At 61.6% G+C, this 21,583-nt stretch overlaps 2 protein-coding genes across 7 annotated transcripts in view; one reads left to right on the plus strand and one right to left on the minus strand.

The window, feature by feature from the left end:
* The window catches only part of POLRMT (RNA polymerase mitochondrial), a 20,720-nt gene extending 14,708 nt beyond the window's left edge, over positions 1-6,012 (plus strand). For 5 of the 6 annotated variants that reach the window (XM_060145897.1, XM_060145899.1, XM_060145898.1 and 2 more), the window contains one exon: positions 4,794-6,012. The gene's annotated coding sequence lies outside the window, so the exon portion shown is untranslated. The remainder of the gene's footprint in view (positions 1-4,793) is intronic. The other variant, XR_009539838.1, reaches the window with a different exon arrangement.
* The window catches only part of HCN2 (hyperpolarization activated cyclic nucleotide gated potassium and sodium channel 2), a 21,068-nt gene extending 1,443 nt beyond the window's left edge, over positions 1-19,625 (minus strand). Inside the window, exons 1-7 of the mRNA XM_060145903.1 lie at positions 18,967-19,625; positions 9,419-9,842; positions 8,177-8,338; positions 6,942-7,160; positions 5,394-5,540; positions 1,625-1,865; positions 1,272-1,436 (exon numbers count right to left, since the gene is read on the minus strand). Coding sequence (XP_060001886.1) covers positions 1,272-1,436; positions 1,625-1,865; positions 5,394-5,540; positions 6,942-7,160; positions 8,177-8,338; positions 9,419-9,842; positions 18,967-19,625 — 2,017 coding nt within the window. The remainder of the gene's footprint in view (positions 1-1,271; positions 1,437-1,624; positions 1,866-5,393; positions 5,541-6,941; positions 7,161-8,176; positions 8,339-9,418; positions 9,843-18,966) is intronic.
* Positions 19,626-21,583: the final 1,958 nt, after the last annotated feature.

Here is a 21,583-nt window from a genome sequence, read left to right on the forward strand (position 1 = left end):
AGGCCTGCATCTGAGTGCCTGCCCTGTACAGCCAGCACGAATGGAGCCCCTCCTGCACACAGCAAACATGCCAAGTGTCTGCTGTGTATAGGAAGCTGAACTAGTACACCTACCGTATACAGCAAGCATGAATCAAGCACCTTTGCGTGTAGCAAACAAACACGTCAAGCACCTGCTTCACACACAAAGCAAGTATGAGACACCCGAATCCTGCTGGCATGCAGGGAGCACTTCCTGTATACAGCAAGCATGTATCGTGCACCTGCTGTGTACACCACGCAGGTATCAGACACTTACGGTGCACAGCAGCCCACGCAGGCTCCTGCCTGTACACGGCCGGCATGCTGAATGCCTGCCGTGTACGTAGCAAGCATGGGTTGAGTGCTTACTGTATATAGCAAACACATCGAGCAAATACTGTACAGAGCAGAAATTTAAGCGCCTCTTATAACATAAACACGTTGAGTGCTTTCTGCGTACTGGGAAGTCGTAACAACTCTTCCCTACCGCACCCCATTTTGCTTCTCCAGCCATTCGCTGTCTTTATTCCCACACATAGCACCAAGGGCCTCTACCTCTCTGAATCCTGCTCTAGTCTTCAGCAAGTCCTTAGCCATTTCTAAGGTTCCCCCTGCCCGGCCACCTCTCCCTTTACCCAAAGCCACCCCCCCCACACACAGGCCAGGCCACCAGATTCCTCCATATGCCCACCCTCATAAAGTGCACATCTGATCAGGTCCTCCCCTGCCTGGGATCATCCATGGCTCCCCAATGCTTCTGACCTACAGCCCAAGCGCCTTCCTCTACAGCCCTGTGGCCTCATGTGCCTGGTGCCCGCCTCCCTCCCAGCTTCCCTGAGTCCCTGGACTCCAGGCCTCTTTCCCACCTCAGGGCCTTGGCACATGCTGTCTCCACTCCCAGAACATGCCTCTGTCTTTCTACCGGCAACGCCTGCCCATCTGGGTCTCCACTTGGAGTCACAAGGACATCCCCTCCTCTGTGACAAGCCTGAGGGTAGCCACCCCGTCAGCCTCATGGGCCACATCTACACCTCCCGGCACACAGTAGGTGCTCAAACATTTGCCTAGGGAGCAGAAACACCCATTTCCCCATCCTTGGGAAACCGGGGCCGTGTCTGGCCAAGGGAGAAAGTGGGTCAAGGAATCTGGTCCGGGGGTCAGAAGGGGCCCTGAGGGTCAGCTGGGCCATGCCACCCCACTCCTCAGGCGGCCGCCCGACAGCCACTGAGGCTGACCGCTGGGCCCACTCACCGATGCGGTCCAGGCGGTCGATGGCGACCGTCTCGAAGGCCCGCCGCATCATGGGGTACTCCTCCAGCACCTCGTTGAAGTTGTCCACGCTCAGCGAGTAGAGGCGGCAGTAGGTGTCAGCCCGCACGCTCGCCGTGCGCCGGCCCCGCGTCAGCAGGCAGATCTCTGCGTGCAGCCGGGCAGCGTCCTCACTGCTGGGCCACACCCAGCGGCCCAAGCCAGCTGTCCCCGGGGCCCTCCCAGCCAGCAGAGCAGTCCAGCCCCGCCCCCCACCGCCCCAGGGCCTTCCTGCTGCTCGGGTTCCCCACCCTGACCTCCGTCCGCCGCCAGCACCCCTGCCCACAGACACTCACCCCCGAAGTAGGAGCCGTCGGACAGCTTCATCTCCTTGTTGCCCTTGGTGAGCACACTGACCACCCCATGCTGGATGAAGTACATCTTCTTGCCAACGGTGCCCTCACGGATGATGTAGTCACCCGGCTGGAAGACCTCGAACTTGAGCTTGGTCAGCATGGCCGTGACGAAGTTGGGGTCGGCGTTGGCAAACAGTGGCATCGAGGCCACCAGCTTCCGGCAGTTGAAGTTGACGATCTCCTGTAGGGGTGGGAGGCGGGAGTGACGGCAGGGCGCACACCCGATCCTCCATCGCACCCTACCTTTGGGACTGTTGCACCTCTCAGACCTTCGGTTTGTGAAAGGGATTTAACACGTTAGCCTGAAAGCCAGCATCTTAATAGGCAAACACTGGAGGTTTTGCCACCAAAGACAGGATCAAAAAAAGATTCCCAAGATCCTCTACTGTTGAACTCTGTGTTGGCAATACTGGCCGATGCAGTTAGACACGAAGAGCATTCAGAGACGTAAGAATTGGAAAGGAAAAAGTAAAACTCTCTCTTTACCATCTGTATTAATGGGATTGCCTGAAAAACCCGGAAGAGTTGATGGAAAACTGTAACAAGGGAAATTTGTCAAAATAGCAAGTGGTTAAAAAAACCAACATGAAAACCAAGAGCCTTAAAACGAATCCACGGGGGTAGAAGTCAGGATGACGGTTATCCTTGGCAAAGAAGCCTCTGCGGGATGGAAATGCTCCGTGTTTGATCTGGGTGGGGGTCATGGGGGGATTTCACCTGACGGAGCATCCATCGGGTGTGCCCTAATGACGGGGCACTTTGCTTACCTTACAAAGAAAATCGGGCTTCCCTGATGGCGCAGTGGTTAAGAGTCCGCTTGCTAATGCAGGGGACACGGGTTCGTGCCCCGGTCCGGGAGGATCCCACATGCCGCGGAGCAGCTAAGCCCGTGCGCCACAACTACTGAGCCTGTGCGCTAGAGCCCGCGAGCCACAACTACTGAGCCCGCATGCCACAACTACTGAAGCCTGCGCGCCCTAGAGCCCATGCTCCGCAACAAGAGAAGCCACTGCAATGAGAAGCCTGCGCGCTGCACAGAGTAGACCCCGCTTGCCTCAACTGGAGAAAGTCCGCATGCAGCAACAAAGACCCAACACAGCCAAAAATAATTAATTAAAAAAAAAATCCACAGCTTTTGTACAGGCAAACGAAAGGCACTTCGAAGAAGACGTAATGGATGAGAAGACCCCATTTCCACCCACATAAAGAGCTAAATGAGATGCCATGGCACGAGTTTACCAAGACATGGCCAAATCTATATGAGGAAACGTTGAAAACCCTCCCAGAGGCACAGAAGAGCCTTGAACACATGGTGTCCTTAGAGAGCGCTGCTCACCATCTTCGAGACGGAAGACACCCGTTCTCCCCGGGCAGGGATACAGGACACAGAGCCCTGTGGAAACGCCGCCCAGCTCGCTTCTCGATAACCGGGGCTAGTCAAGTGCATTTAGAACAAATGAGCAGAAGTAGCAGGAAGCCCGTGACAAAGGCAAGCAGGGAGGGGGAACTCACCCTCTAAGACACCGAAGCACATCGCAAACCTCTGCGATGCAGAGTGGGTTTGGCGCACACAGAGCAGACAGGCCGATGGGACAGATGAAAAGTCCAGAAATAGACCCAAGCAGGAGGGAACTTCAGCCTAAGGTGCCCCTCCCCCACCAAGTCTCGGGGCAGAGCCAGATGGTTCAGCCCCACACAGCAGATAAGACTGGATCCCTTCCTCACGCCAGATTCCACGATAAATTCCAAAGGCATAGGGGGTCTACATGCCAATAATGAAACCCTACAAGCATTAGAAGAAAACGTGGGCAAATTCCTCTAAAGCCTGGGTGTGTACAGCAAGCAGGTATTGGGCACCTGCTGTATACAGCGAGCATGTATTGTGTGCCTGATGTCTGCAGAGAGTAGATATTGACCTACTGTGTACAGCAGTCAGGTGTTGAGCGCCTGCTGCGTACAGAAGGCAAACACTGAACACTGTAACACTCGCTCAGTTACACAAGCACACATTGAACACTTACTGTGTACAGCAAGCATACATGCAGCACCTGACGTACAGGGCATAAAAATTCCACACGTGGGGGAATAAAACCACAGTAAGCAAGTTTTAAAGATAAAATGGCCAGGGACCTCCCTGGTGGTGCAGTCGTTAAGAATCCGCCTGCCAATGCAGGGGACACGGGTTCGAGCCCTGGTCCGGCAAGATCCCACAGGCCACGGAGCAGCTAAACCCGAGAGCCACAACTACTGAAGCCCGCGTGCCTAGAGCCCATGCTCTGCAACAAGAGAAGCCACTGCAAGGAGAAGCCCGCGCACCGCAACGAAGAGTAGCCCCCGCTCGCCGCAACTAGAGAAAGTCCGCATGCAGCATCGAAGACCCAACGCAGCCATAAATAAATAAATGAATAAATAAATAAATAAATCGCTCCCAATTTTCAAAAAATAATAAAAACAACAAAAAGACCAAAAGTTCTGTAGGAAAACAAGCAAAAGTTATAAACAGTTTACAGAAAGAAATGCAAATAAGCCCCTGATGGCAGGAAAATAAGAGAATCGCACCTGAGGGGTGCACCTCTCACCTGGGCGTTTTGGGACCGTCTCCCTCGTGGCGCCCTCGGAGGGGAATCTGGACAGACCGGCAGGGCCCCGACCCCACCCTCGCCTCTGCCCTGTGCCGCGAGCTCCTCCCACAAAGCATAACAGGACCCAGAGAGGGAGCGCCAGGCACGGACACCCCGGAGGCCTGCCCGCCTTTGTTTCGTTAAAAAGGCAGAAAATGGACGGAGAGAGCAGGAGGAAACGGGGCAGAGGGACGGGACAGAAGACGGGCATTTTCTGAATATATCTGGTTTTGTAAATTTGACTTTTATGTAAACACCTAAGTAATGATCAAACACAGGTCGCCAGGGGCTGGCGGGAGGGGAATGGGGAGTGAGGGCCGGGTGTCCTGAGCAGCCGGGGAGGCCAGGCCGCGGGATTAGGCGGCAGTGGTGGCACCACTCTGAATACACTCGACACGGCATTTCATGCATTTTGTGGTCTGTGACGTGTTTGTCTGTAAATGAGTGAATGAATGAAAATAATTACCCAGCGAATATTTTCATTGCAGGTAGCCACAGTGCTTGCCTGCTGGGAGGCACCTCCACCCTCGGGAGAAACCCTAGCGCCCGTTCCTGTCCCTCCTCAGGGCCACGCAGGCTCACACTTGCCTCTGTGAGTCGCCCCAAGCCCCTCCCCACTCCGTCCCTCCCAGAGCTTCCCCTCTGGCACCACCTCCCTGGAAACAGGGCAGGGCACACGGCTGGCGCCCAGTAACTGCTTGCTGAGGGTCACGGGTTGAACTGTCCGCCCACCACCGTCATACGCTGAAGTCCTGAGCCCTGGTACGTGTGAACGGGGCCAGATGTGGAAACAGGGTCTTTGCAGGTGTGATTGGTTAAGATGAGGTCGTGCTGAACCCAGTGGCTGGTGTCCTTACAGAGGAGGGGACACAGAGACACAGGAACAGGCCACGTGAAGGTGAAGGAAGAGGCCAGGGTGACGTGTCCACAAGCCAAGGACACCGAGAACCATGGGCCACAACAGGAGCTGGGAGGGGCAGGAAGGACCCTCCCTGGAGCCTCTGGAGTGAGCACCCCGCCCCTCACCTCCTGCAGGGGCCCGTGGGGCTCCCCCAGGACCCTCCTCCGCACGCGGACCCCCACCTCACCTCCCGCAGGGGCCCATTGAGCTCGCCCAGGATGCTGTCCTCGTCGAACATCTTGCCCTGGTAGCGGTGCTCGTAGTAGTCGTGGATCTTCTGGCGGAAGTCAGCAGGCAGCTTGTGGAAGGACATGTACTGCTCCACCTGCTTGTACTGTAACAGGGCAGGGGGGGGCCCGGGTCAGCGGCCGCCGCTCCCGAGCCCCCGCCCCGAGTGGGCCTCGACTTAACAGTGACACAATACGAGATGCCCAGGGCGATCTGAACTTCAGATAAACGACCAAAATGCCCCAGATAAGGATATCCTGGGCAGGGGACTTCCCTGGTGGTGCAGTGGTCAAGAATCCGCCTGCCAGTGCAGGGGACACGGGTTCGAGCCCTGGTCCTGGAAGATCCCACGTGCCGTGGAGCAGCTAAGCCTGGGGCAGCTAAGCCTGTGCGCCACAACTACTGAGCCTGTGCTCTAGAGCCCGTGCGCCACAACTACTGAGCCCGCGCTGCACAGCAAGAGAAGCCACTGCAATGAGAAGCCCACGCACCGCAACTAGAGAAAGCCCACGCGTAGCAGCGAAGACCCAACGCAGCCAGAAATGAATGAATGAATTAAAAAAAAAAAGTTATTGCTATGTCCTGAATTTCCTTTTTTTTGGCCATACCACACGGCATGCAGAACTTCCCCTACCAGGGGTGGAACCCGTGTCCCCTACAGTGGCAGTGTGGAGTCTTAACCCCTGGACCACTGGGAAGTCCCGTCCTGAATTTCATCTGGCAACCCTTTCCCGCCACCAGCACCCCACCCCCAGCCCTTAGAGGGGGCTGTACTGGCCCCCGCCCCAGAGGTCCCAGACCCTTTGGTGGCCCTGGCTCCCCTCCCCAATGATCCTTCTAGAAATCAGCCCAGCCCCGCCTGGCCACAGCTGCCCTGAGCTCAGCGGAACCCGTGACGGCAGGCGGGTGGCGGCACCAGTTCATGTTTGGGTAGGAGGCTGGTGGCTTCCGGACAGCCGGGGTGCCTGGCACCAGGCCCAGCTGACCCAGCCGACCCGACTGCTGGGCACTGCTTGGGGGCTTGCAGCTGCCTGGCCAAGGCCAGCCACCGGATAGCAGTGCAGGGCCAATGGGGCGATGTCCCAGGGACCAGGCCCCCCTTGGCCTTAGGGAGGGGAGACTGAGGCTGACCTCCAGAAAGGGCTGGCCTGTGGGGTCGCACCCACCCTCTCTCGGCCCTTCCCGGCCCACAGCCCTTGGATTGGCTCCACGGAGGCTCCCCCACCAAGGCCAAGTGCCAGGACATCCTTGCTCCCCCAGAGGCTTCCCCCGTGTCCTTGAGCGACCCTAGGACCCCAGCCCCTCCCGAGACGGCCCAGAGACCTTCCCCCCCGCCTGGAGCCCCCTGATGCCCCTTGGACTGGCCCTGTCCTGTTCGGACCCCTCTGGCTCCCGTCCCCTCCCTTGGCCTGTGTCTCCCTCAACCCCTCCTGCCCTGTCCCCCTCCAGGCTCCAGACTTCCTTCCTCCACAGAGCTGGGGGGATGTGGGGTGCCGCCCCCTCTCACCTTCTCCTGGTACTGGCGCCGCGAGGAGTCCAGCGACTGAATGAGGGCAGTGGCGTGGCCGATGAACATGGCGTAACAGGTGGCGCCCACGATCATGCTCAGCATCGTCAGCCAGATGTCCGTCATGCTCTCCGGTGCCTGCCGCCCGTACCCGATGCACAGCATGTGGCTCATGGCCTTGAAGAGCGCGAAGGAGTAGAGCTCACTCCACGAGTGGTTCTGCAAGGCCACGGGTGGGGGGGGCGGGTGGGTGGGCGCTCGTGGCCCCCAGGGAGCCCCTTGACGCACACCACCCCCCCAGGGCCCCGCCTGCCCGTCCTCCCCCAGGCATCCAGGTGGTGAGCTCCGTGTCTTCCAGAGGTAACCAAGGGACACTGAGACTCAGGCAGCTGACATGGCTGTGCGCACACGTCACAGCCACTCAGCAGCAGGTGCAGGTCTGAAGCCGCCTCCCCACTTCAGTCCTGGGAAACTGAGGCTCGGAGGGGCCAGAGTCTAGCCTTGGGGGCTCAGGAGCCCCCACCACTTTTCAGCCTCTGATGAGAGTGTCTGTGAGGCCAAGAGAATGGGAAAGTTCCGGGGACCCCGGAGACAGTGAGTTGGGGACACTGGCATCTGATCAGAGGGGCGGAGAGGGGGGAGGCATCAGGCAGGACCAGGAGCCCTTCCCAGTCCTCAGCTGACCTCGCTAGGGGAGGGGGCAGCGGGCCCCGTTCAGGAAACAGGACCACATGCCTGGGTGTCCGGCCAGACAGTGAGCTGCCTCAGCCAGGCAGCTGTGCCAGGCGCCGGCTGGGCACCCACGGGTTTTCCCTCCGCTGCTCCCGCCCGTCAATGCCCACCTGCCCTGTGCCCCACGTGCAGGAGGAAAGCTTTTAACACTCAGCGTCTCAGCCAGGAAGTAATAGGTGCTTGTGAGTCTCCAATTTTTATCTCTCACGGCCCATGATACCACTTTTCCATTTGAGGGCTATGATATAAAACTGTCTTTTAAATACATGTATGCAAATTAAAAAGTGGAATGCATCGCAAAGCACAGTAAGCAGATGATGCGATCCCTGGGGGGCAGAAACTGTCCTATAGCCCTCAAACGGTCAAAGATCTCCATGGTCCCGGGGTCTGCAAGGCAAGGCTCGAAGTCGGACAGCAGCCCAGAGGGGCGCTCACCCCCAGAGGAGTGTTTCAGGCGCCGTGCGCTCCGGGAGCGGATGTGGGGCGGGGGGCTCGGGGCTCACCACCATGCCGTTGATGGAGACCCAGCAGTTGCGCGGGAAGTCCTGCAGCATCGGCACTAGGAACTGCAGGCAGCCGTCCCAGTGGCACAGGAGCAGCATCATGCTGATGAGGTTGCAGATGCGCATGACCGCGCTGGCCAGGTCATAGGTCATGTGGAAGATCTGGGGGGTGGGGCGGCGTCCGTGAGAGTCCCGCAGACGGTGTGCGAGGGAGAGGCCTCCGCCCACGGCCTCTTGCGACCCGGGCAGTGGGAGGACGAAGCCCTCCGCAGGGCCCACTCCCCTTGGGAGCCGCCCCACCTCACCACGCCCCCCACGCGGCCGGTGGGGCCCCCGCTCCTGTGAGACCCGTTGCCTTTCAAGGTAATGCAGCACCCTAGACTAGAGCACATGGCCCCCTGCTCGGCCTGCCGCCCCGGGCGCCCAAATCTCTCTGCCTGGCCGTCTGCCCACTGCCCTCTCCCAGGACCACGGCCTCTTTCCGCAGCCTTGTCCCCACCCACTCCCCGCCTCGGAGCCTAGTTGCTGTCCTGGACAGTGGCGGCGACTCTGAGCCCGCGTGGTGGCCGCGGGCTTCAGGAATCAGGTCACAGTCCAGAGGCGGGTCTGAACTTGGGGGAGAGGGGCGTGATTTCGCTTCTCGGAGCCTCAGCTTCCCCGTTGCCACCGGGGCTGTGGAGTATGCCTCTTACAGGGTAGAAGGAAGGAGAGCGGTGCGGATGCGTTAAGCGTCCATGCTGCGCTCCCTGTGACCCCCCGACCCTCCACCGGGTACAAGCTCCTGTGACCGCGCCCCGTGCCCCCGGCCCCCGCCCCCGCCCCGAGGCCCAGGTTCCACCCCTAAGGTTCCTAGGCCCCTCACTGCAGTCCCTGTAACTCCGCCCAGTGCCCCACCCAATGACCCCGCTCGTTTGCCTGTATCCCCACCTGTCCTCTCACTGTGACCATGTCCCTGGACCCCGGTAGCCCCGCCCAGAGTCTCCCATCATGGCCCCGCCTTTTTGTTCCTGGTGCCTCCTTGCCCCCCTCCTGCAGCCAATGGCCGGGTCCCATCACGGCATCCTCACCCATCACCACCCCCTCGCTCATCACAACCCCGCGCCCCTACATCCTAGCCCCGCTCCAGCCCATCACGACCCCACAGACCCCACGCCTGCAGCCGCGTCACCACTCCTCCTCGCTCATCACGACCCTGCCCACGCCCATGACCCCGCCCCTGCGCCAACGTGCAGCCGTGCTCACCTCCTCCCATTGGTGGATGTAGCGGATGAGGCGCGACAGGCGGAGCAGGCGCAGCAGGCTGAGGATCTTGGTGAAGCGCACGATGCGCAGGGCGCGCGCCGTCTTGTAGACCTCGGAGTCGATGCCCTTCTCAACGATGAGGAAGATGTAGTCCACGGGGATGGAGGACACGAAGTCTACCACGAACCACGTGCGCAGGTACTTCTTCTTGATCTTCTCGGGGTCCAGGATGATCTCCGTGTTGTCCTCGATCACGATGCCCGTGCGGAAGTTCAGCACCAGGTCCATGAGGAAGAATGTGTCCGAGACCACGTTGAACACAATCCACGGGGCCGTGGTCTCGTCCTTGAAGAAGGTGATGCCCACGGGGATGATGATGAGGTTTCCCACCATGAAGAGCAGCATGGTGAAGTCCCAGTAGAACCTGGGGGCGAGGTGCAGCCGGTCACGCGGTCACACCTCCACCTTTGCACGGGGCCCTCCGCGGAGCCTGCCTGCCCCACCACACGCGCATGCGCCTTTGAAGACCAGCCCAGCGCTCGCCTCCTCCGGCAAAGCTGAGACTTTGGCCCCGGCTACTGTGGACCCCGCCTCCAGGAAGCCCTCCCAAGCCCCAGACAGCACTGCTGGGCTCCCCCAGCCCAGGTCCCTCTCTCTGGCCCAGCCTGACCTTCTCTCCTTGAAGAAGCCGGAGACCTGGAAGAGTCCAAGAGGCCGCTCAAAAATTGACTAAATGTTTCCCAGGACCAAGAAGGCCCAACGTGCCTGGCACAAGGCTGCCGTCCAAAAAGCACTAGGGCCGAGCCAGGAGGGGAAGACAGACAAGCGGAGGAGCTGGAGGGGCGGGGGGGTGGGGGGTGGGAACTGCAGCCAGGAGGGTTGAGTGGCTGGGCGGCCGGGGGCTGCAGGTGCCGGGTGGGCACCGGACACCCACAGTTTGACATCCAGGTGCAGGACCCCCACCCTGGCCAGACTTCCCAGTGGGGCACCGGAAGGCTGAACAGGGGGCACTGGCTGTCCATCCATTTCAGATAGCAGCCGGGGGGGGGCTGGGGACCGGACAGAGGCCAGGGTGCCAGGCCGTCTGGGAAAAAGGGATAAGCCAAGGCCTGCCCGGCAGAGCGCAGGGCCAGGTGGCAGAAGAGCCTGAGGGACGGGACTTGGCCACGGCTCGGATGTTTCATGTGATAAGTACACCTGAAAAAGGGATGACTGGCCAAACATGCCCAGGACCGATACAAGTCCTGGAGGTCCATTCCAAAACTCCACCCGGGAATTCTGTGCTCCCAGAAAAAGGCCCGTCCATCTGAGGAATATTAACGGCCAGGCACAGTGTCCTGAGTCCAGCATTTACCCACGAGGACAGACAGATGCAGCAAAGGCTACATGGAGAGATGCCCAGCCCTGCGGCAATCGACAAAATAGGAAAGAAAACCACTCCAAGAGAAACCTGTTGGTTCCTGAGAAAGTTAGAGTCACCATGTGGCCCCGCAATTCCACTCCTGGGCCTTCACTCAAGGACTCAAAAGCAGGGACTCAAAGAGACACTTGTGCACCAGTGTCCACGGCAGCACGATTCACAATGGCCAGAGTGTGGGAGCAACCCGAGTGTCCACCAGCGGATGGACACACAAACACATGTGTCCCTCCACACACAGGGCGTCACGCAGCCACGGAAAGGAGAGAAGCCCCGACACCCGCTACCACGTTGGTGGACCCTGAGACCACGATGCTCAGTGAGAGAAGCCGCACACAGAAGGACCCACGGTGTGTGTGACTCCATGGATGGGAAACGTCCAGGACAGGCCGATCCACAGACACAGAGTGGGTTTGTGGCTGTAGGGGCCGGGGAGTTTCTGTTTGGGAAGATGAAGCAGCTCTGGCGAGTGATAAGGGGGATGGCTGCACCACGCTGTGAATGTACTTAATGTCACTTGACTGTACACTCTTAAATGGTTAAAGGCTAACTGTTATGTTATATTTCTGTTAACACGTATGCATAAAGAGAAAACCTCTGAGGCCCGGGGTCTCAGTGATGAGTAGATGCCCCAGATGGGGGTCTAAGCCCACAGCCCCTGTCTAGATTCGGACGAAGGAGGGTCTCAAATTCTGAACAGAGTCATGCGTCTGATTTTGCCCATCACGGTGCAGGGAGAAACGCCCACCCCGCGGTGGGTTTCCAGGGCTCTCCCGTAGGCCCGGCGCCCTCCCCATCATGGCCGGAGTCCCCATGTCCTCTTGGAGAAGGCTCTAGCATGTGTAGGCAGGACAGGCCTGGGGGAGCCTCAAAGCCTTCCACTCTCTGGGCTCCTCCCGGATGGATAGAAGAAGAGACTGAGGTTCCCAAGGGCTGGAGGGACTCTCCCAAATTAGCAGAAAGCCGTAAACCCCAGCGCTGGCCTGGCCGCACTGGGCTCCCTGTTTTGGGACTCACTGCGAATTGGCTCTGTTCTGAGCAGCCCCCCGAGGGAAGAGCTACAGCACCGCGCCTGCCGGGTGACCCAGGCCTTCCACTTCGGGGAATTGATCCCAAGGAAATCATCCAAGAGGAAGAGAAAACAATTAAAAAGTGATTTGTAACAAGATGTTCACAGCAGCTTGGTCTTCCAGAGCCAAGGTTGGAAGGGACCCAACGTCTAAGACCGCGGTGACAGCAGCCAGGCCTGGGCTCCCGCCCACTGGCAGGTGTGACCTTGGGCAAGTCCCTGCAGCCCCTGGGAACCTCAGTCTCCTGTCTGTCCGGGAGGAGCCCAGGGAGTGGCAGGCTTTGAGGTTCTCCCCCACCCCTGGCTCTGTCCGCCCACATGTACTGGAGCCTTCTCCCAGTGGCCATGGGGACTCCAACCATGATGGGGAGAGCCCGGGAAACCCATCTCGGTGTGGGGATGGAGACCTTGAGAGCTGAAAGGGTTGACATGATCTGGGGTGAGTGTTAAGGGCAAAACCCAAATGACTGCTCCAAATTCAAGACCTTCCTTTGCCTGAATCCAGACAAGGTGTTGGGCTCAGACCTTCCTTTGCCTGAATCCAGACAAGGTGGGGCATCTACTCATCCTCAAGACCCCCAGGGGCCCAGCCCCAACCTGACTGAGGGGCCGCACCCGCCTAGTCCCCATTTCCACCACCAGAGCTTCCACGGCAGTGGACGCTCACGCCCAGGGACAAAGCAAGCAGGAAGGCCAGGGGCACGAGCCTAGAAACCCAGGGGGGGCGGTTAGAAACCATCTAAATCGGGGGGCCTAGAAACTACCAGGGTCGGGTAGCCACAGCGTAAACGGCCAGGATGAAGACGGCCTCCTCCTTCACAGGCGACTCGTCCTAGACGTTCCCTCCTTTTGTTCTGGGGGCGGGGGGTGGGGGTGCAGGCACCACACTTCCCCACTGACAGACCAGAGAGGTGGCCCAGCCAGGGAGGGGTGCAAAGACCTGAAAGCCAGCCTGCCGCCCCCAGGCCTGTGGCCCTTGGTCCTCCTGGAATTGGGTAGGAGGAGGGGAAACTGAGGGCTGGGGCAGAGGATCCAGGTCCCTCTCCCCAGCGCCCCCTTTCCTCGCCCTGCCCGCCCCCTTGGGCTGTGCATCCCAGGGCTAATCACTGTCCTTCTCTGAGCCACAATGCTTCCTCTGCCCAACTTTGGCAGCCCCTCCCGCATCAGGCTGCCCCAGAGACCCCTGGGACCCAGAGACCCCTGGGACGGGGTCGGGGCCTACAGGGGCCTGAGTCAGCCCTCAGCCACCCAGGGCCTTCAGGGACAGTAATTAAACCTCGTATTGAAAAGTCCTTCCTAACAAACAACGGGCCCCGTCGGGAAACACTCAGGTCCCGCTTCCTGCCTGTGCCAGGACAGGAGCTGGGCCGAGAGACCAGCAAGGCCGGGGCTCCTGGTGGGGTGCGGCGGCTCAGCGGCAACGCCCCCCAGCGCCCTGTAGACAGGAGAGCCTGGAACCCTCTCCCGGGCGCCACACCCACATGGCTCTGATGTCAGCGGGGCCCCCACTGTGGGCCCAGCTCCCGCTCCAGCAGCTGCCCCGACCCTTCTCTCTGCGCAGACGGAGAAACCCAGGTGGGAAGTGGTGAAACGACGGAACCCAGGCGGCCAGCCCTCCAGGCCACAGCTCAGGACCATGCTGTCACCCTCCCGTCTCCAGCACTTGGGGCCCCTCCAATTCCAGAAGCTGACACGCAGCCCTATGCTTCCAGGACCAGGCAGGGCAGGGCCGAGGGGCAGGGGCGTCCCGGGAGCTTGAAGTGGCTGCTCAGGGACGCTGTTAACAAGGGTAGCGGCTCCCTCCCTTCAGGGTCAGAGAACCAAGAACCAGGCTGGAAGCAGTCCAGGAATTACCTATCGGATCGGGCAAATCCTAGGGGATTAGGGGCCGGGAAGGGAGGGGGGGTCAGGGATTAAGGATGAGCTAGGGATGGATTATTAGGACCTGAGCCCTCGGATGTGAGTTACGGATCCCAGGCAGGTGTCAGGGATTGGGAAACTGAGACTCCTGCAGGGGAAGATTCCTGAGCGATCCCAAGACAGGGCAGGCTGTGGGGCTGACTGTGTGCAGGCCTGGGGGACACGTGGCGACCAGACAGACCCGGCCCTCCCTCAGGGCCCCCAGCCCAGGGGGGAGACAGGCGTTCCACACAGACAGATAAATGAGTGGGATCCTTCAGAGGGGCCACTTTAGCCAGGGTGGGCTGGGACGGCTTCTCAGAGGAAGTGACGTGTGGGTGGATAATGGAGAAGGGCCGCTAGGCAGAGTGCGGGCACTGCACCCTGGGCGGATGAAACGGCAAGTGCAAAGGTCCCGTGGCTGCGTGGAGTTTGCCTTCCGGGGCGGCCGGGAGGCCTGGGGCTGGAGCAGGGGTGTGAAGGGAGGTGAGAAGGGGTGAGAGGGGGTGGGAGCCGGGCTCTGCAGGGCCATGGAGGCCACGGCCATGGAAGGTTTTAAGTGAGAAGGACGAACGTGAATCTTGGGATGCCCCTGCCGGCAGCCGGAAGGCAAGGGAGGGGCAGAGGGCGGCGTCCAGGGAGGAAGTGGGGTAGCCTGTGCTCTTTGCATGTGGGTTGGGCTTGCTGATGGGGGAAGTGAGGCAGGGTCTGTCCTGAGCAAGTGGGTAGCTAAGGAAGGCCCCCCAGTGTCCCCCTGAACCCCCAGGTCATGGATGTTGAAACAGGGGGTGTGGGGGGTGTGACTTTTTAAAGCAGTTTATTCAGGGGCCAGAAACTCCAAATTCTGGCAGGAAACCAATGGAGAGAGGAGAGGGGCCTCGGCCACCTCAGGCCCCTGACCCCTCACAGGGACCATGGAGCGTCCTTCCTCCCAGCCGGGTGGGCCCTGGGCCTCAATCCTCCCACCTGGGAAATGGGCATGTCCACCGATCCCCACTCTGAGTGCCTTCATGCTGGATTCAGAACCGGGGAAACCCTGGCCCCCGCCCCTCACCACCGCCCCAACTTGGGATCATTCAGGGTTTATTCTCATGAGCTGATGCATCCTGATCTCCCGCTAATCCGTAGGGCCATCTGGGGCAGGAGAAGTCCTCCAACCCTGTTGGGTCTTCAGGCCAGCCCCTCCACCACCCCAGGCCCTCAGGGACCCCACAGGATGTCACACAGATACAGGTCAGCATCCACCTGTCCTGGCTTTGTCTAAGCTCCGCTGAGGGCCAGGAAAAGGACCCACTTATCTTTTCCCCACAAACCAGGCCTCCCGGTGGTACACAATTCGGAAACATTGAACTGAGATTCGGCAGCAGCAGCAGGAGAGACTCAGGTCAGACCTCAGAAGCACTTACAGACTCGGGAACGGGAAGAAAGGCCGTGGGAAGCCACTTGCCCACACTCTCTCTAGGGAGATGAAGCCTCTACCCCCCCGACCTGCCCACGCGCCCACACGGCCACGGCTGCCTTGACCACCAAGTGACCACCAACTGAGGAGGTGGAGGAAGTGGCAGAAAAAGCGGACTGTCCAGAACGGGCGGTGGGGAGTTGCAGCCGGGCCCTAGCTGCCTGGGGCACCACCACCCACACCCTCCCCTCTGAGCTCTCTTCCTTCCCGCGAAGCCCTCTCTCTGGCCTCTAGAGCCCGGGGTGGCCAGGTGAAGGAGTTAACTGTATTTCTTCGTCATACATTTTTGGGGGCGGGGGCAGAAGATCCTGCCAGGGCCCCAGGACCTCCGGGAGGCAGTGGCCCAGGCTGTGACCCTCCATGCTGGCCCCTTGGCCGCTCTCCCTGCTTTGCTCTGGGGTGGTCTTCATGCTTGTTCTGACTCAGAAATGGACCTCAGGGTGCAAAGAAGGAAAAGCAACCCTCCTGAACCTGAATCCTTCCTGCTGTCCCTCGAACACGCTTCTCCCCTCCCCCGCCCCCATGGAAGCTCCTAGAACATCTGTATCCGGGCGCCAGCTGCAGTGTTACTCACGGCCCCATGGAGAAGTGAAGACATGCCTCAGAAAGGGCTGGGGCTGTCCCAAAGCTGCCAGGAAACGGGGCTCACGACCTGACTGGCCTTGCCTGGTACCCATGTGTGCCCCTCGGCAGGTTCCCAAAGCCATCCTGGGCCCCGCCCCCCCGACGTGCCAGGCCCCAGGACGCCATGGAGGTGGGGGGGGGGGAGAGGCAGGTAAGCGTATCAAGGAAAAAAGGCCGCTTCTGAACGCACGGGCGGCGCAGACATCGACCGGAACGAGAGAAATGGGGTGCACCACGCATTTGGGGAAACTGAGGCAGGGAAGCCCGGAGAGGACTCCAGGCCATGCACAGCGGGCGCAGGCCTCGCCGCAGACTGCCGCAGCCCCTCTGCAGCCCGCTCCTCCGGCCTCGGTCCAGTCACCTTCCTCAAGAGCCCCCCTCCCCGAGGACTCTGCAGACGCCTGCCCTCCCTGGAAGCCCATGTGGCCCGAGGAGCTAGGCGTGACCAAGGCTGTCCCAGTTGACCAAACATGAATTGCTCTGTGCTCCATGCCAGATGGGTGCCGTGCCAATCCGAGCAAAGCTGCAGCTCAAGAAAGTGGAGATGCCACGGCCCTGGGCAGGACCTGGGGCTGGGGGAGAAGCCTTGGTCTCACGGCCCAGTTTCCCTTTTAAGTCATGTCCAGGGCTTACCCGGGCACCAGCGGGGATGGTGTCTGCACCGTCAGGTCATGAGGACAAACGGAGCCAAGTGTGGACAAGCAGACCCAGAAAGGCCTCTCCCTACGGCTCCACAAATGGGTCTTAAAACTAACACCCACACGAACACAGAGATGACCCACGGCTCCCCCTGGGCAGCCCCCTTATCTTGAACAATCCCCAGGATGCCTTTCTCCTCCCACTTTTTCTTGGCCTGGACAGGACGTGGCCAGGGGCCAGCTTGCCTGACAGTCCCAAAGTGGAGACTCAGGGGCCAGCCTGCCCAGGAATGAATCCCTGCTCTGCCGGGGACTAGCTGTGTGGCTTTGGGCGAGCGACTTTACCTCTCCGTGACCCCCTCTCCTCGCATGTAAATTTGGGGTAGCTGTGGCAGCCACCTCACATCTAACATGAGGATTGGATCTATATTCTTAAGGTGCTGTGCCCAGGAGGGGCTCAGGAAGCACTTCTCCGATCATGTGCTTGGGGGCTCTGTCTCCATATTGAATCCGAGGGGTCTAGAAGGGTTCCCAAAACGTGGGGGGTTGTAGAGGCCCCGCAGCACCCCAGCTTGGCAGGGTCTTAAGGTTTTTACTTTGACTGGCTCACCTAGTCCCAGCTACAGGCCCCACTCATCCCTCCCTCACCCCCATCCCGTTGCTCACCCCCAGTTTACAGTGTATCTGCCCAGGGACCCACGGGCAACTGTGCTGGACGCGCACAAGGCTGGGGACGCCCAGCTCCTTCTCCCAGCAGCCCCCACCCCTTCTGTAGCTGAGAGGAAGCCCAGGGCCACCCACAGCCCTGGATGCTACAGGCGGATGTGCTGGAGGGGACAGAGGAATGGCTACTTTCTGCAGCCACCTCCCCCTGCCCACATGGCCCCCACGTCCCTTTCCAGCCAGCTGACTTTAGCCCCCATTCACAGAGGGGCCAGGTGGGCCAGGGAGCCCTGGAAGTCAAGTTCATCCCCATTTCACAGACTGGAACCATCTGCAGGGGTGCTGAGCCCCCATGCCGGTCGGGCCCATCCAGAGGCACCCCATCTGGGCCCCCGGCCTCTCCCAAAGCCGCCGGTCAAGGCTGCATTCACCTCCCAGGACGGTCTGGGGGTGAGGAGCTGGACTCCTGGACATTCTTCCACCCTCCGTTCCTGAGTTGTGTGCCCCTGGGCCTCCGTTTCCCCAGTTGTCAGGCACAGGGGATATGGAGGGCCAGGGAAAGGCAGAGTCCCACAGCTCCGCTTTCCCAGCTCTGGGGATCCAGGAATCCGACCTCAGGCCTGAGGGAGGCGAGACCCGCGGCGTCGTAGGATTCGGAGGCCGCTGGACTGCTGTCCGTGGTGCTGAAACCGTGCCTACCCTGAGATCGTGGCCCGGAGGCCTGGGGAGACCCTCTGCACCCCAACTCACACACCCCAGTCACGGACACATCACCTCACACACACACCATGCACACACCTCACACCCACTGCCCGCTGATGCGCACACACTCCCTCTCTCCCCAACACACACCAGTGATCCGCCATGCAGACACACCCCCCAGAGCACTCGGCCCCTGCCCGCCGCAGTCACATGTTCGTGATCACACACACGGCCTGCAATGATGTGCATCGTTCACACTCCCAGGCCACACAGCGCTCACCCGGGAACGGAACTGCAAACATACGCGGCGGCGTGACACTGCTCCAGCCTTGCTCCGAGGCTTTCCACGCACCAACTGGCTTAATTCACATCAGCATCTACACAACTACTGACACCTGGGCACACCACAAACACACGCGGCTGAGCCTGCTCCGGGCCTTGCTCTGAGCCTTTCCACGGATCAGCCAGCTGAATTCACATCAACATCACCACCACTGACACCTGGGCACACCACCCAGCCGCTGGAGCTGATGCGGCTCGGAGTAGACACAGCCGGGGGACACCAGCACGAACAGTGTCCCCTCCTTGCGCAATACCGAGGCCCGGGGACCCGGAACGCGCCTCCCTGCGGCGTGGGACGCAGGTGGAGACCCTGGGACCCGGCGTGTCCGCTTAACCCTTTCTCCGCCAGCCTCTACGGGGTGCGTCCTTCCCTCCTCCTTCCTTCCGCTCCGCTGCCTCCCCGGCGCCCACGTTCCCCTCTATTCGTCCTCTCCGCCCCTCCGCGCTCAGACCTTGGTCCTGCGGCCCGTGACGTGCGCCCACCCGAAGGGCGGGGAATGTCAGGCTGCGTGGGAGGGGGCGCGCGCCTCCCAGTGTCCCTCCAAGGGCGGCGCCTCGAGCGCCCAGGTCATTCCGGGGCGGGTCCCGGACGCGCCCGAGGTCACCGAGGGGCCCCGAGGTCACCCGCGGGGCACACCGCCCCGCCCTCTCCACAGCGCTCCCAGGACGACCCTTGTGCGCGTCCGCTCGCCGTGCCCCTCCGCGCTGGCCGGCCGGCCCTCTGGGCGGCTGTACCTGAAGTCGCTATACGGGTGGATGATCCAGGCCCCCGCCGACTTGACGCGCTCCTGCTCCCGCTCCACGGCCTTCTGGCTGCCGAACATCCGCAGCGAGAACTTGTTGACACCCGGCTGCAGGAGCGCGCCGAACTGGCGCTGCATGAAGCTGGCCTGGCTGCCGCGCGACTCCCCCGCCGGGCCCGCCTCCTCGCTGCCCGCCTCGTCCGCCGGCCCCGACCCCGAGCCCGGCTCCGGCGCGGGCCCCGCGGCCGCCCCGCGACACGAGAACGACACCTTAGGCCCCCGCGCCGGGCCCTCGGGCCCCGCGGGGCTGCACTGCGGCTCTCCGCGCCCGCACTCGCCGTTCGGGCTGCCCTTGGCCGTGCTCGCCGCGCCCGGGGTGCCCGGGCGGCCGCACGAGCTGTCTCGGCTGCGGAGTCGTGCCCGCTGGCCGCCCTCGTCCGCCGCCTCCGGGGGCGCCGCCTCGGTCCGGGGCGCCTGCTGAGGGGGCGCCGGCCCGGGGCCCGGAGGGGGCGCGGGCGGCGGCGGCTGCTGCTGCTGCGGGGGCGCGGGCGGCGGCGGCGGCGGCGGCGGCGGCGGCGGCGGCGGCGGCCCCGGCGCGGGGGTCGCGCCCGGGCTTTCCCCTGGCCGCCCGCCGCCCCCGCGCGCGTCCATGGCGAGGCGGCGCCGGGCAGTGCGGAGCGGAGCCGCCGCCGCCGCCGCCGGCCCGAGCCCGAGGGAGGGGGGAGGCGGGGGTAGGGCGGGGCGGAGCCGCGAGGGGCGGAGCCGGGGCCGCGGGGGAGGGGAGGGGGCGGGAGCCCCTCCTCTGCCCGCGCACACTCCTGGCGCGCCCCGCACGGGTCCCGCGCCCGGGAAACTGAGGCCGCTGGCTCTGGGACGGCCCAAGGTCACGCGGCTCGAGGCCTCGGAGATCCGATCAAGCCTAGTCCCAGAAGGGGAAACTGAGGCCCGCGAAAAAGAGGCACGCGCCCAAGGTCATCGCCGCCGCGCGCGACCTTGACGAGGGGCCTTCTCCTGGCGCTTCAGTTCGCCTCTGTCCAGAGGACACAGCGGGGCGGTAACCACTGACGCTGGGGCTCGGAGAAGTGGAGCCGCCCCCATACTAGCCTCCATCCTTTCTATAGGTTTGAGAATTTCCATAATAAAAGGCCACACGAGCCCTTGCTTTGTCACTTGAGCCCCCGGACAAAGACGTGTTGTGTGGGGAGCGGCAAAGTGGGGTCAGGCCAGGAGTCTCCAGGTCCCACCGTGGCCCCCTCTCCCCCACCTCCTGCATATGAGGAAACTGAGGCCGAATTGGGCCAATAGGAAGAGCCACCCAAGGGTTCTGAGGATCCCCACCTTCAAACAAGGCCCTAAAGTACAGTGGGGGGGCGGGGGGGCTCTCCCAAAAGGCTGGTGGGCTTTAAAGTGGGGAAGTGCCCAGGGTCACAGGGGGACCCAGGGTCTGCCACCCCTTCCCACCGGATGCCCACATGTGAGCCCCGTTGGGCTACCCCATTTCTCTGCCCCTTGGGCTCAGCCTCCAGCCAGCCCCCGCCCCATAGGCCCCCAGATCTGGAAAAACACTCGAGGCTCTGCTTCTGGGGCTAGAGCCAGGCTGGGGAGTGATTCCTGGCGTCAGGTGACATAGGCCACAGGCCCAGGATTCTTCCCAGCCTCCACTCCCCACCCCAGCTCAACCAGCGCATCCTGCACAAAGGAGAGATGGGGAGCAGAGATAAGGAAAGGCCTGGAGATACAGGGAGAGGGATGGAAGACCACCGCTAGCCTCCAGGGACCCTCTGGCCTTCCTAGCGCTTTCAGGCCTGACATCATATTGGGTGACTTCACCCACCTGGAGGTCAGGACCATGAGGGTGGAGATGTGACATGTCCCTGTGCACAGTAGGTGGGACTCAAGGGCATTGAGGGATGGGCCCATCTGAACAATGGGTGGGCTGAGCCGGGCCATCTCCTGTCCCCCTGCAGGCTGTCCTGAGCCCTGGGGGTCCTTTCAGCGGCCACCTCTGCTGTGTCCGCCGTCTGCCCTGAGTGTGCGAGAGAGAGAGAGAGAGAGAGAGAGAGAGAGAGAGAGAGAGAGAGAGAGAGAGAGAGAGAGAGAGAGAGAGAGACTGGGCAAGCAGCAGAGTCGGCAGTGCCAGGCTGTGGCCCGCCCAGGCAGCTGTGTGTTCCAGCTGAAGGGGGATCTTTCATGCTCGCCCTGGGAAGATGTCAGTCCAGGCAGGCCGCCAGAGCCCCAGGGCTCTCGGCTGAGAGCAGGGAGGAGGTGCACCCGCAGCCCAGCCCAGGACCCACCAGGCCTGGAGAGGCAGAATGGCATCCCTCCCCCAGGGACCTGGCCTGGACCTTCAAGTCACAGAGGAGGAGAGGGTCCCAGCCCCTCTCCTGAAGACTCCTCCCCAACACACGGGCTCCACCCTGGGCCAGGCGGCCACCAGCCTCTGTCCCTCCCACCCTGTCTCACCACTTGCCCTGGGCCAGAGCATTCTTAGCATTCATTCATTCATTCACTAAATACTTATGAGGCACCTGATGGCGGCTGGGATTCAGAAGTGAACCTCTCAGGCCGCCGCCACCCTGGTGGGGGGTGACAGTCAACACAGCACATGT

The sequence above is a fragment of the Lagenorhynchus albirostris genome, chromosome 3, assembly GCF_949774975.1.
Source record: "Lagenorhynchus albirostris chromosome 3, mLagAlb1.1, whole genome shotgun sequence".
In the NCBI taxonomy this organism is placed as follows: domain Eukaryota; kingdom Metazoa; phylum Chordata; class Mammalia; order Artiodactyla; family Delphinidae; genus Lagenorhynchus; species Lagenorhynchus albirostris.